General features: G+C 37.8%; 1 protein-coding gene across 1 annotated transcript in view; it reads right to left on the bottom strand.

Annotated features, from left to right (window-relative positions):
• Slc30a5 (solute carrier family 30 member 5) overlaps positions 1 to 11,387 on the bottom strand; it is a 30,545-nt gene extending 19,158 nt beyond the window's left edge. Inside the window, 8 exon segments of the mRNA XM_047556351.1 lie at positions 185 to 272; positions 3,964 to 4,048; positions 4,051 to 4,057; positions 5,012 to 5,040; positions 5,043 to 5,077; positions 6,049 to 6,170; position 10,523; positions 11,037 to 11,387. Coding sequence (XP_047412307.1) covers positions 185 to 272; positions 3,964 to 4,048; positions 4,051 to 4,057; positions 5,012 to 5,040; positions 5,043 to 5,077; positions 6,049 to 6,170; position 10,523; positions 11,037 to 11,119 — 450 coding nt within the window. The 5' untranslated portion in view covers positions 11,120 to 11,387.
• Positions 11,388 to 15,711: the final 4,324 nt, after the last annotated feature.

Below are 15,711 nucleotides of genomic sequence, written 5' to 3'. Positions count from 1 at the left end.
AAAACACAAGAAAAACATTTTTGTAAGAAAAATCTAAAACCAACAAAGCCAACATAAAACCCCCTGCATTCTTTCCCCACCCTGCATTATTATAAATGGTAAATTTTTTTTTTTTTTTTTTGCTTTGGATAATATTTTACAACTATACTTTCAATTTCTGAGTAATTGATAATGGAAAATCTACCTTTGCTGGTCCTCCTCCAGAACTAGTGAACAATACACTGAGTAGTGAGATAACAACAATATCACTGTGTTCAAATAGCAGCAAAGTCCTATGGGAAAAAAAATATCATTTATGACCTTTATCAGGAAGCATGATCTAAAGTACAAGAAAAGAAAGTATTTCCCTTGAATTAACAAAATATCATACATTATGAGACAAGTAAGTAGGTACAATTGCTATGGAAAACATTTTGGTATTAAGTACCTTAGAAAGGTTGACCCTACAAACATCCAATAAGACCACTAACTAATGGTAATCATATGGATTTCTTGTATGTGTGTATCAGGAAATACTTATGAGATTGCTCATATCAGCACTGCTTGCAGTAAGCCCAAAGGGTAAACAACTTACTTATCCACTAATAAAAGCATAAATAATATAAACTAGAGTATTACCACTCAGTGAACTATTTATTATACAGAGTAAGAATGAATGAAATCTTATTGATATGTGAAATACTGAAGTATATACTTTTTTTGGGGGGGTAGGTACTGGAGATTGAACCGGGGATGCTTAACTACTGAGCCATATCCCCAGCCCTTTTGATATTTTATTTTGAGACAAGGTCTCATTAAGCTGCTTAGGGCCTCACTAAAATGCTGAAGTTGGCCTCCAACTTGCAATCCTCCTGCCTGAGCCTCCGGAGTCTCTAGAATTACAGGTATGCGCCAGCCTGGTTGAAGTGGACACTTTATTTATTTATTTTTTTGGAGACAAGATCTCACTATGTTACTCAGGTTGGCATTGAATTCCTGGGCTCAAGTGATTGTTCTGCCTCAACTTCCCAAGTAGGTGGGACTATAGGTGCATGTTATAAACAATTCTGGTGAACATTTTAAAAAGGTGAATTTTGGGCTGGGGTTGTAGCTCAGTCAGTGGTGGAGCACTTGCCTAGTACATGTGAGGCACTGGGTTTGATCCTCAGCACCATGTAAAAATAAAATAAAATAAAATAAAATAAAAGGTATTGTGTCCATCAACACCTAAAAAAAATGCTTAAGAAAGGTGAATTTTAAGACATGAATTTAAAAAAAAAAGAAACTGCTATACAAATTATATACTGAGTTGGGCATGGTGGTGCATGCCTATAATCCCAGCTGCTTAGGGGCTGAAGCAGGAGGATTGCAAGTTCAAAGTCAGCCTCAGCAACTTAGCAAGGCCCTAAGCAACTTACTGAGATCTTGTCTCAAAATAAATATAAAAAGGGCTGTGGCTGTGACTCAGTGGTTGAACACCTATGGGTTCAAACTCCCGTACCAAAAAAAAAAAGAAAAAATGTATACACACACACACGCACACACACACACACACACACACCACACCACACACACACGCATACTATATATATAGCATAACACTGAGTGGGAGAAGCATGTTGCAGAAAAATAAATGCAAAGTAATTCCATTTATAGAAAGTAAAAAACTTGCAACGTTAAACACTAAGAGAAAGTAGGAAGAAAAGAGAAAGAGGGGGAAAAATAAACTACAAAAAAATGGACAGAATGAAAAACAAAACTTAAGATGTTGGTTATATTCAAAGGGAAAGGAAGAGATATAATCAGGAGAGACACAGGGCTTCAAAGGTATTGATGAGGTTTTATTTTCGGGTCTTAGTGTTAAGATACATGGATGTCATTTATTATTCTTCAACATATTTTGTCTATATTTATTCTTTCTTAGTTGAAATACTTCTTTGAAATATATAAGACACTTATATCTCCAGTCATAAGAGGTTTATGAGGTCTAAACAGCAGTGATTTCAGCTGCTTATTAAATACGTTTCACTTTTTCTCTTTACCTAAAAATCTGTAATGAGAGCACATTGGTGATAACTTGGTTCTGTTAAAATTGGAAATTTAAGAAAATAAAATATATAACATAGCAATACTAACCTAAAATTATACAGACTATGAAATATGGCAGGAATCTTTCTTTCTTTTTTTTTTTGGAGGTACTGGTGACTGGCTCCATCACTGAACTATGTCACCAGCCCTTTTTATTTTAAGACAGGGTCTTGGCAAGTTACTACGTCTGGCCTTGAACTTGGGATCCTCCTGCTTCAGCCTCCCTAGTGACTGGGATTACAGGCATGTGCCACCCATTCAACTTGAAAGGAGATCTTTCTAATGAGTAACTGCATGATAGTTTTAGTCAAAGATAAGAGCAGCAGTGTTGGTGTGGTCAGGAGTTGCAAAAGTAGGAGGTAGATGACTAAAGAAGGAGCCAAGGAAGAGTTTAAGTTATTTCCCCCTTCCTTCCCTGTCTTACTACATAGAGACAGTGATTTAATAGCATATGAACTAAAACATAACTTTGTAAGAAATTTAAAATCTTAACAGATGTAAGCAGCAGTACTATTCACTTATATTCAAGAACAAATTGAAAAAGTTGTACCCAAGCTGAGAAATTTTGCCAGCTTTCCCACCCTTTTGGATGCTGTTGCTATTATGGACAGGGATATGACATTTGGATTTATACACACTCTGTAGTTGACAAAGCACAGGGCAAACCACCCAAAGGGACCCCATCCCAGAAGCTATTCTAATGTCTGAGAGAGGGAAAAGAACTTTACATAAAGTATTTCTCATTCATCATTCTCCCCACTGTTCACACCACTATTTTGAGTGAGATTCTTCATTTTACTCTTTACCTCTTGTTCTCACACTTCCCCTCATGATTGGTAAGGTACTTTTTCTTATACTTACTAAGTAAATAAAACCAATTAGAAATAGAAAAAATAGTAAAAGGAGGCTTATGTACAATTTCATGTTCTAATTCTATTAAGTGTCCTTAAGCATTTCTTCTCTAAACAGGCCCATCAGCACACTAAAGATTACTCTGTATAGGTTCTAGGGGAACAAGAAATGGGAGTCTACTTAACTTGCCACCTTTAATCTGATGACTGATAATCTATTTCAAAACATTTGTTTACAAGTTACTTGTAGAATTGGGCCAAAAAGTTAGACAAGGGGAATAAAGGGGGAATGGGAAATAGGAAAAACAGTAGAATGAATTGGACATTACTTTCCTATGTTCATTTATGAATACATGACCAATATAATTCCACATCATGTACAACCAGAAGACAGGAAGTTGTACATGAATAATATGTCAAAATACACTGGGTGTGGAGGTGCATGCCTATAATCCCAGTGGCTTGGGAGTCTGAGGTAGGAGGACTGCTAGTTTCAAAGTCAGCCTCAGCAACTTAGGGAGGCCTAAGCAACTCAGCAAGACCCTGTCCCTAAATAAATACAAAAAGGGGCTGGGGGCGGAGGGGTTGGGGGAGGGGCTGGGCTAGGAATGTAGCTTAGTGGTAAAGCACCCCTGGGTTAAATTCCCAGTATACACACACACAAACACACACACACATACACGCTTTAAATACTTGTGTCTCTCCTTATTGGTTGATTTTATTACCATTTCAGACCTTTTAGCTTCTAAATCAGCAAGTAAAATGATCACTAATAAGTGATTTAAAAAAAAGCCACTATGATAAACATTTTCTGAAACTCCTTGGATGCTAACTAGTAAAGTATCTACGACAGATCATAAGTAAATACATATGGAATTCACCGAAGAACTAATCCACAAGCCAGTTATTCTTTCTCTGTTGAATTCTATCCAAAGCTATAGAAGTGATAAAAGCTTTTGTACAAATAAATACTTGACAGAAAATAAAGTGGAACAAAATTAACATTCAAAATGAGGAAATATAAACAAACGTTCTAAATATGCACTTTTATTTACCTTAGTGGTCACAGAGAGTAAGGCCAAAAAACCACAAGAGTGAAATTATACACCCAGCAACTGCATGTTTAAATATTTGATCCACTATAAATAGAAACAAAAAATGAAAATTTCAGTCATGTTTACTAAATATCTCAATTTAAATAAACATGAAGATAAAATGATAAAAATGGTAACACATAAAAGAGAAAAATAGGGGGCTAGCGTTGTAGTTCAGTGGTAGAGCATTTGCCCAGCATGTGTGAAGCACTGGTTTAATCCTCAGCACCACATAAAAATAAATAAATAAATAAAGGGGTTGTGTTCATCTACAACTAAAAAAATTAAAAAAAAAAAAAACAAGAAAAAAAAAATAGTAACAAACATTTTAAAAGCTAAATAACTACATATTTTAAAATTAAAATTAGAATTGCTAAGATCCCTTGATTAACTCTAGATTGCAAGACAGTAGTTTCCATTATCTGTGTTCTTGTCTGTTGTTAGCTCTTGAAATACTTTTTTTACAATTTTCTGTTTTCTCTCAGTTTCCTCACCAGTTTCCTAGGAATATGGAATGATTTAGTCTTCAAATTCTTTTCTACCAGGAATTTTAGTGCTTCAATTATTTGAAAACAGAAAGACATGTAACATGGGGTTTAAATATTAATCCTATTTTTAAAAAATGTTCTGTCTCTAAAACACAAATACTTAAATTTGTCATTCTAATAAAAATCCTGGTATAGGTTTCTTTTTTTTTTTTAACCACTGATCTAGAACTCCGTTTTTTTCATTTTTAAATTTTGAGACAGGGTCTTTTTTTTTTTTTTTTTGGTGGTGCTAGGGATTGAACCCAGGGCCTTGTGCTTGTGAGGCAGGTACTCTACCAACTGAGCTACATCTCCAGCCCTAGGTTTCTAATTTGTGACATAAACCAAATATATGTCAAATAAGTCAAGAGCAGATTAGTTGTACATATTTTCTGTTGAACATTTAAATTATTTTCCAAGTATCCCTGATTAAAAAACGAGCAAGGAATAAATGATTCTGCAAAAACTTTACCTGGTGTTTGGTAACAGTTTTCCCAGAAGAAATGGTTTTTGAGACAAAATCATAAAAAATGCAGTCCTGTAATATTAAAACAGTAACATATTAATCAATTTTAAATACAAGATGTGGTTTTAAGTAAGTACGCTTATTTTAAATAAATGTACCAGAACTTTAAAGGTATGTTGTCCTCTAAAGAACTGTACTGGAGAACTGTACTTATTCTAACAAGTTTCCACGGCACATTTTGGGGAATTATTCTTTTGTAATTGTCTTTAGAACCAGTTCACAAGCCACATAAGTGGAGTCTCAATATTTTTTAATACCTTGACATACAAAAGAAAAATGCTTATTTTCTCTAGAGTTCAATAATAACAAATCTTGAACCAATATGATAGAAATAAAGAAAGTACTAATTATATGTTGCTACTTTTGCCAAAACGTGATATAAAATGTGCCACGCAAGGTGGCACATGCCTGTAATCATGGCTACTTGGGAGGCTGTTGCAGGAAGATTGGAAGTTCAAGACCAACCTGGATAATTTATTGAGTCTCCATCTCACAATAAACATAAAAGGGGCTGGGGATGTACCACAGTGGAAGAGTACTTATCTAGCATGTGCAAAGCCCTGGGTTCAATTCCCTGTCTCCCCCAGTTGCATACAACTGGTGCTTAAATTTCTTTAGTCAAGAATCTCTTTCTTAGATCACCAAAATTATACTCCAAGAGTTTAATAGATTTTTAGTAACACATAAAATAGCAGAGGGTGGTCACGATCAATTCAAGATCCAGAAATCTCAATTTAGGAAGAATGAATTACTATATGTAGAAGAGAACATAGTACACAATGAAGGGATTATATAGGAAGTGCAGTTCAGCATGTTTTGAGTTTTTTTTTTTTTTTGTCTTGCCAAGTTGCCAGGTTGACTTTTAACTCCTGGGCTCAAGTGATTTTCCTGCCTCAACTTCCCAAGTCCTGGGACTATAGGTTGTATGCCATCATGCCTAGCTTCTAACATGGTTTAACTTAGAAAATAAGGAACATACTCACCCAAGTTTTAATATGAAAATGAACTGAACAATGTGAACAGCTTTTAGGAGATCATATGATTCAAAAAGTCCCACAGCTTTCAAAACTTTAGTGAAACATAGTAACACAATATATTTGTTAATCTGAAAATAAAAGCACAAACAACTTTCAGTATCATTGAAATCACAAGGAACTCAGTACTCTTTCTTGTTTTTCTTCTTACAGGAGATATCATTACAGAATTCAAAGATATACACATCAATAAATATGAAATAAAACAAAAAAGCCAAACAAACCCAAACTACTCATTATACACATGATAACTATTGTTAACATTCTGGTGTATATTATACTACTGGTTTCTTTTCAGTGTATATGAATGATAATATATATAGATACAGTCTACTTTTTTAAAAAAGCAACAAACTAAAAATAAAGATGGTCTTGGTTAACCATCTGTCACTAAGCTACACTCTACACCTTTTTAAAAATTTGTTCTAATTGGTTGTACATGACAGAATGCATTTGGACACATTGTACACAAATGGAGCATAACTTTTCATTCCTTTCGCTGTATATGGTCCAGTTCTTTTTATTATGAGACAGGATCTCACTAAATTGCCAAGGCTGGCCTCAAACTTTTGATTCTCCTGTTTTAGCTTCCTGCATTGCTGGGATTACAAGTGCTACCATGTCTGGCTATAATATGCTTTTTATTTTTTTGTTACTGGGGATTGAACCAGGGCGCTTAACCAATGAGCCACACCTTCACATCCCCAGCCCTTTTTATGTTTTATTTTGAGACAGGCTCTGGCTCAGTTGCTGGGGGTCTTTTTAAAGTGCTGAAGCTGGCTTCGAACTTGCGATCATCCTGCCTCAGTCTCCCAGGTAGCTGAATTACAGGTGTGTGCCACTGTGCCCAGCTTGTAACATCTTTTTATATATATATATATATATCTCACACACACACACACACACACACCACACACGTATTTATATTTTATGTGGTGCTAAGGATCAAACCCAGTGCCTCACACGTGCCAGGCAACTAAGTGCTCTTCCACTGAGCCACAGCTCTAGCCCCTACAATATGTCTTTTAATTTATCAATTACTCCAAACAAATAAGGAAAACAAAATAGGAACTACATTCTATCTGTGATGAAACTCAACAACAGTCACTCAGGAAGAAGCAAAGAAATGGTAAACACCTTAGGTTTCTCCTCCTCTAACTTGCTAAGTGATTACGGTGAGTATTGAAAATTCAAATGCCCTGAACTAGAGAGTCCTGAAAAGGCCCAGGAACCACAAGCATTTGAGAAAGGATGTGGGAAGCTGCAAAAGGAGGATCCTTGGGGAAGTCTTCTAAGTAACTGGATTCCCAGGTTCTTGTCCCACACAGCCAGGCAACATCCTTTCTCAACCACCACATGAGTCATAAGGCTTAGCCTCTGCTTAGGTCTGGACATGAAGCAAAAAGGAAAGGAAGGATGAGGCACTGGACTAAAACTGTGGAGATTAAAAAGAAGTTTCTCTTCTTAGCCCTGCTTTCCTTCTCTACTTTAATTTTAACATCCCAATAGCCAGGCTACAACTTCCCAGCAGAACCCTTCTACAGAGCCTGCCAAATCTCTAGCAGTTATGTAGGTCTGAAAGCAGATGTTGGGGCAAAAATGTTAGGACATTGACATTAAGAGGTTAAGAAAACACCTTCAGAGATTCTCCAGTCCAGCTCCTCTCAAGTTGTAGATTGGGAAGATGAAGCACAGAGAGCTAGACAGGGTCAATCCCATGTCTCCTTAGCCTGTTCTTTTTAATATTGCTCAGAAGACCAAAGTTCATTCAAAAGGCTTTTGAGGGTTCTCATCTACTCCCAGTTATACGTACATCCTCCATAGGGCTATTCATTCTTCAAATAGTCCTTGTTCACTTACTGACAGCGTGGTTTCAGGTACAGCCTTCCCTCTTCCACATATAAGGGCAAGATGTACTTGGAACTATTTCCTCAACCTCATTCCTGCCTTAATGGGAGGATTTTATTAAAATTTATCTGCACAATTTTAATCCCAAATGGCTATTTGGGATTATAACAAGCCTGAATATGAAAGCCAATACACTAAGAATTAATGGCAGAGAGGAAAGACAAAAAGAACTTGCCTCCCAGATGGTAACACTGAGGACTCTGAACAAACACCAGGAACCCCTGGTTTCTTTGTTGTGAGAAGAAAGAAGCTTTATTTGTTTAAGCCTCTGTTATTTTTGTTTCTTACAATTAAACACATTTCTAGGTAACAGCTGAGACACTAAATGCATAGCAGAGACCTGCATTAAGAAGCTTGAGGTCTACTGGGAAAGACTGGCAAGTAGACAAATCTATGTGATCCACTGAACAGAGTTTGATAAGAACACATGTAGTAGAAGTGACCAAGGGAAGGGAAGGATATCTCCACAGAGTTTGAGATATAGTCTGTATTGAAGACTGTGTTGGAAATAAAAGCATGGAAAAGGAAGAATATTTCAAAATATAGGCAGCAGCAAAGTAAAACACGAATACTGGGAAGCAGCCCTTGAAGACAGTATTGTATTGCTCAGTTCATGGGATGCTGCTCATCATGACTACAAATCATTAAGGAAAGGTAAATTTTGTATCTCTGTCTATATATTCCTACATATGTAATTTCTTTTTGTAGTGTTGGGGATCAAACCCAGGGCCTCAGCCAGGCAAGTGCTCTACTACTAAGCTATATTTATAATGCACTTGTTTTAAGAAGGTGAGTAATATATAGATTTCTAAATAATTTCTGACTAAAGTATTAACAAAACTTGAAAAATAAGGCACTTGAATGCCAAGATGTAGTCATACAGAGCATTTATATATGTAAAATACATATTGATGTTATTACTCTTATGATTCTGACACACCAATTTTCTTTATTCCTTTTTTAAATAAACCACACACACACACACACACACACACACACACACAGAGCTCGGCATGGGGTGCACACCTGTAATTCCAGTGACTTGGGAGGATGAGGTAGGAGGGACTGACTGTAAGTCTGAGGTCAGTCTCAGTAACTTAGTGAGACCCTATCAAAATAAAAAATAAAATGGGCTGGGGATGTGACTCAATGGTTAAGTGCTCCTGGGTCCAATCCCTAGTTATGTAAGGGAGAAAAAACAAAAACAAAAACAAAAAAAACCAGACAACCTTATTAAAACAGTCCATATCTGTGAATTCAGGCATAAAAATATCTTCAATTAAATAATTTTTTTTTATCAATTAGTTGTTGCTTTTTTGAGATACTGGGGATCAAACCCGTGTTAAGCAAGTTCCCTGCCAGTGAACTATATCCCGGCCTTTAATGTATTATTTTGAGACAGGGTCTTGCTAAATTGCTAGTTTGGTCTCAAACTTTTGATCCTCCTGCCTCAGCCTCCTGAATAGCTGGGATTACTACAGGCATGTGCCACCACAGTCAGTTTCTGTTGGAGATTACACCAGTATTTGTTTTTCAGCCTATATAAAGAAAACTTTTGTAACCTGGAATCCATCAAAATCAGCCAGTCCTGAATTGATTTGGGTTCTGCAATGAACCAACACGACAACTCTGCTGAGCAAACAAGATGGCAAAGGATTGTTTATCACATTTACCTACCTAAGACAATAAGCTCTTGAGTAAAAAAGCATTTAACACTATTTCGTTTAGAAATAATTCCAAGTTAACACAGAATCTGTAAAAATAGCATGCCCTGTATCTAAACACCTTAATTGTAAACATATTGTCTCATTTGCTTTATTCTCTCAAATAGCTCCCCCCCCTCCCATTATTTGAGAGTAAGTAAAATACATCAGTGTTTCTTTACTCCTAAATAAGAATGTGGGCATTCTGCTATAAAACCAGTAGGGTTATCAACAGGAAACTTAATGATATGATACTTTCATCTGTAGTCCATAGTCCAATTTTGTCAACTGACATGGTCATGTCATTTTATAGCATTTTTCTTTCACTACTACCAAATCTAGACCACAATCTCATTGCATTTAGTTGTCATGGGTCAAAAATTAACACCTGATATATGCTGATATTTACAAAATGAATTGCTCAAAATAGATTAGAAAATTTATGCTACAATAATGCAGGTGGTTGAAGTTCTGCTCCAAGATATGTGGTGTTTTGATTTTTCACAAAAAAGTTGTCAGTAAAGCTGTTACTACAGTTCTCAGGAATTTATCAAAATAATTTTTAAACCTCAAAGTTTTAAAGAACCACAGAAACTTAACCTCATTTGAAATGAAGGCAATAAATACCAGTTCTAATCAAACTGCTGGGCCATATTTTATGCATCCTGTAATACTACCTCAGAATTTAGGGCAGGTCAGGAAAGACACACTGGACAGTGTCACTGTGCTACTTGGTCCCTGGCCTTTGGGTGTTGGTGAAACTCTATGATTTTTTTTTTTTTTTTTTTTTTTTTTTTTGACAACGAGCACACACTTCTTATTTAAATAACAAAAGAAAACCAAAAAAGGAAAAGAAAACTCAACGACGGGGCTGGATTCTTGATGTGCTGGGTTAACCTGCACACCCAAGTTCATCTGCTTGTACTTTGATTTCTTCAGAGATGATAGTGACACCTTCCCCCAATTTACACAGGGAAACGTCGTTAAGGTTGTCACCAAACTACTGAGCGAAGGAGAAACAGCAAAGAGAAATGTTTCTGAGATTAGAAACTGGCTGGCGGTTCTAAGGCTGACGGTCTGCCCTGAAACCCAGGGACTCCAGCAGAAGCTTCCTGGATCTCAGAGCGTCCGTTCTGCAGTGGGCGCCACAGGGGCCAAGGAGCCCAGAGGCAGGCAGCCGGCTGGGAGGCAGCGGAAGAGGACCCAGGGCTCGGTAGCGCGTGCGGGGCCCCAGGGAGGCCGGAGAAGGTGTGTCCGAACCGCCCGGCTGGCAGCTGCCGTCCGGGGCCGCAGTACGCAAGCGGCAAGTCGGGATCGATCCCTTACCGAGCGCTGGGCACGTCCACCCGCCCGAGGCCGCCGCCGCCGCCGGGGCTGGTCAGCGCGTCCCCGCTGTATTTCTCCTCCATCCCCGGGCTCAGGAGCCGCCGCCGCTGCCCCTGCCGCGGGGTCTCCTCATGTCTCGCCGCTGCCGCGGAACAGCGGGCGCAGGCGCGTCACTCCCCCATGGCAGCAGCCCCGTCTAGTCCTAGCAGGCCGGACCGCCACTGCTGTCCCCAGCTCCGGTTCACAAGCACACGAGCGCAGGGGACTAGGCCGCGGGCAGTTTCGGCGGCGCCGGTTCTCCGGAGGCCGCACCGGCAGGGACGTTGCCAGGCCACGTCATCGAGCCCAGCAGCCCTCACTCCCGGGGGAGTGCCCAACCCTGCGCCTGCGCACAGGAGAACACTTGCCTTCCCGCGTCCTTCTGTAGGCTCCTCCCACCATGGGGTGACGGCTCGAATCCCCGCCCCCTATAAGTCGTTCCCATTGACGCGGATGATGCACTTACGTGTTCTTGCAGCGCCATCTATGGGCCGTTTGGGGTACAGCGGGTTCCTGTAGTGCAGCGGGGCGCGGGTCACAGAAAATGCACGTGTGATTGAACTTTGCAAGTCTTAATCTTCGAGATAGGGACTCTTAATCTAGGGTCTGTAACACGGTAGCTGCCTCCAACTTTGTGTGATAAATGGATCAACATTTTTCTGATGAGAAGGCTCAAAATCTTTAAAAGAACAAGTCCCCTTAAAGATATAACTATCTTGAGTTTTTTGTTTCTATAACAAATAGTGGGAGGCGGGAAAGATCTGTCTAATGAAAGAATGGAGAGAAGTGACTGCTTGTTTTGGTGTTTATTTGCTTGGGACTTGGAATACTGGACGTGAGGGCTAGGTAGAGGCTGTGTAATTTCTGAAGTGCGCACAGAGCATAAGAAGGCCAGGATTTGGTAAAATGTTGCTGTGAACTGTTTTATCGTGTTTTTTTAAAAAGTATAGAATGTCTTTAAATTCTGGCTGTGAAACTGCTGCTTAATCCAGACACATCTGTAAACATAGACCTTTAAAAGGGCTATTTTTCTCTTGCTAGGAAGTTGGGAACATGTCTCTCCTGGTTTGATTCCTAACTCTGCCACTTACTGTCAATCACTTGACTTCTCTTTCCCTCAACTGGAAAATAGGAATATTAATAATTATATCATAGGGTACCTGGGAGGATTATATGTGTTAATGTTAAAAAGTATCTAGGAAGGACTGGGTATATAGCTCAGTGCTTGCCTCAAAAGCACAAGGCCCTGGTTTCAATCAAAGTATCTAGAAACGTGAATGATATATAGTTTTACTCAATAAACATTAACTCTTACTGCTCATAGGGAAATTTGGGGATATGGAGTTGGAAATGAAAACAGGATTTTGAACAGTATAGATTATAATTATTCATTTTTTGTATATATTTTTAGATGTTGATGGATCATTATTTTTTTCATATATTTATATGTGGTGCTGAGAATTGAAACCAGTGCCTCACATGTGCCAGGCAAGGGCCCTCCCACTGAGCCACAACCCCAGCCCTATAATTAGTTTATAATATTCTACTTAATTTGAGGACACACAAAGAGCCTTAGTAAGAAACAGCCTGCTGGCTGGGACATTATAATCTATTGTGAAAAATATTTAGTAATTTGAGTTAGGCCCACTTGGTAATATAATGCATTAAAGGCACAAATACTAAGCTTTCCCAAATAAGGTATAGTAACAAGAAAAGACTCATGGGTAGGCAATTGTACCTGACATTTTCTTAAGATTTTGCTTGTGAAAAACATTGGCAGAGGACACATTCTATGTGAAGAACACAGAGGAAGGAACTCTTATAGTCATGATTAATACAAAGCAAACAAAACAAGAAAACAAAAATATCTAAATCATTTTTAGGTAGTTTTAAAAATTTTCAAAATATTATTTTTAGTAAGGGAGATTATTTAAAGAAAGTATAACTCTCAGAAATAGTTTTGTTGTAAAACGGTGAAACCAATAGCTGTATGTGACCCTAGTTATGTTAATAGAAGTTACTTCTTTTGTGTGTGCGTGTGTGTGGAAGATACAAGGTGAAAGAAAACTAATAAATGTTTTCAGATAGAAAAAACAAATGTATTTAGGTTCGATGGGGGTTCATTATATTATATAATTTGGAGACTTTTGTTTGACTTGTTTATAATGAAATGAAATAAATGAAAGCTTTTGCATATTAAGAAAAACTGATATGAAATCCTCTTGGGAATTCATTGTACCTTATTATTTATTTATTTATTTATAGTACTGGAATTGAACTCAGAAACATTCTACTACTGAGCTTCACTCCCTTGCTTTTTTTATTACTATTATTTTCGTTTTGAGACAGGGTCTTGCTAAGTTACTAAAGCTGGCCTCAAACTCGGATCCTTCTGCCTTATCCTCTCAAGTCACCGGTATCACAGGCATGTGCCACTGTTCCTTATTTTTTATCCTAATAATACGAAGAGAAGACCTTTGTGGAGCTAGACTTCTCCAACCCCTCACCCATGGCTCCTTAATAGTAAAATTTAGTGCATAAATGAAGCATAGAATTCAAGACTCATAGGTTTTAGAACATTTAGTGAGTAGTTCTTATTTATATTAAAAATTCTTTTACTTTGTTCGTGACTTATTTCTCATTAGCTTTATGCTTTTATTTCATACTCATTTTGAATTAGATTGCTGCATGGAATTAAAATAGTTATTAGAAATAGTTCACAACTATTAAAGTGGAAATGATTTAAAACTTTGAAATAGTTTCAAGAATTCAAAGAACACCTGTATTCCCTCAGCCTGATTCCTCAATTGTTAGCAATTTAACACCTCTGTCTTATCACTCTTTCTCTATATATAGAGAACATTTTTTGTTGTTGTTTTGTGTTGTGGAATCATTTGAGAGTGATTTACAGACATGATGTCACATTACTCCTAAATACTTGGCAGTATCTGTTTCGTAAAAATAAGGACAGTCTTCAAAATATCATGTCTATCGAAATCAAGAAATGAACATTGAGACCATAGCATCTTCTACCTACAAACCTCATTCAGATTTTTCTGATTTTTTCCCTATAAAATCCTTTATGGGAATCCATTCCAGGATCATGTGTTGCATTTAATTGTCATGTCTCATTCATTTTCTTCTCTCTGGAACAATTCCTAGTCTTGCCATTCTTGCATGACCTTGAATTTTTAAAGAGGACAATCCAATGACTTTGCAGACTATCCATCAGTCAGTTTGTATTTGTCTGATATTTCTGTTAGGTACCAAGATGGTGGAGACAGGGTATGAGGAAGATACCGCTGGAGGACAAGATAGGGAGACAAATTATGTCCCTGCTTGATATAAGTTCTATTATCATGACAACTCCTGCCACTGAGGGCTTATCACCATGACAACTCCCGCCACAGATTTATTATTTTAAAATGATCAATGGGGGTAAAGTTGGCAGTAGTCTAATTAGGTTTTCTAAAGTAACTACTGGGAGAAAATTGGACACATTCTAACAGGTATCATAGGGTAACCAACGGGAACAAGTGGGGTAAGGTCTTCAATCCAGTTCGTATAGAAAAGAGAATGCTTAGGGGCAGTCCGTATAGCACAGCTCATAGCGTGCCAGGCTCTCGTGCTGGAGGCCCAGGTTCGAGTCCCCAGCACTCTGGGCTTCTGGAAATAACAAACAAACAAAACCTACCGAAAGAGAATGCTTCACAGCTTGACGTATAAGACACTGATGAGCCTCTCTTTCTTGTTCAGTCCACTCTGCTCTACCTTATGGAGTGCTACTCTCACCTTCACCTTCAATATATCTGTACTATGCCTGTTACTTGTGTATGTTTTGCTCAGATCTTTTTTGGGATAAGAAGGACCTGAACCCCAGCTGGACACACCAACTATGTCAATTCCACATCAGACAAAATTTTTTTTTTTTTTTTTTTTGGTACCAGGGATTGAACTTAGGGGCACTTGACCACTGAGCCACATCCCCAGTCCTATTTTATATTTTATTTAGAGACAGGCTCTCACTGAGGTGCTTAGCACCTTGCTTTTGCTGAGGCTTGCTTTGATTTCACCATCCTCCTAGCTCAGCCTCCCGAGCTGCTAAGAAGTTAATTCTTTTTTTTTTTTTTCACATAAGGGAGTTTATTAAGCAAACAGAGTGTCTCCCTGCAGGGTAAGAGAGAAAATGAGAGAAAAAGAAAGGGAAAGAGAAAGGGCCTGTGCTAGAGAGAGTGGAAAGCGAGGAGGAGAAAGAAAGCAAGTGAGTAGGAGAGAAAAAGCAAGAGAAAAGATAAGAAGTTAATTCTTAAAATACTTCTTAGTTAAGTATTTTGTCTGGAGACATCTTGAGACTGTGTAAAGATCCCATTCCTTTTTACGCTTTCACCCATTTATATTATTATTGATTTTTACTCCTTGACCAAAACAATTATTACTTTAAATGTAACAAAATGATAATCATCCCTCCCATCAACATTTATTATTGACCTTTGAATGTAAGGTAAAACTTTCCTGTACTTTTATTTATCTACTAATTGATAGCAGTATTTCATGCCTTCCTATTTCATTTAATGTGGTATAAGTGATTGCTTTTGTTATATTGATGCACTTCAGTTTCAGCTATTTTGCTATGTTC

This window comes from Sciurus carolinensis, chromosome 6, assembly GCF_902686445.1.
Source record: "Sciurus carolinensis chromosome 6, mSciCar1.2, whole genome shotgun sequence".
NCBI lineage: Eukaryota > Metazoa > Chordata > Mammalia > Rodentia > Sciuridae > Sciurus > Sciurus carolinensis.
Note: the sequence above shows the minus strand (reverse complement) of the source record. Positions and strands in the feature narration are given on the sequence as shown.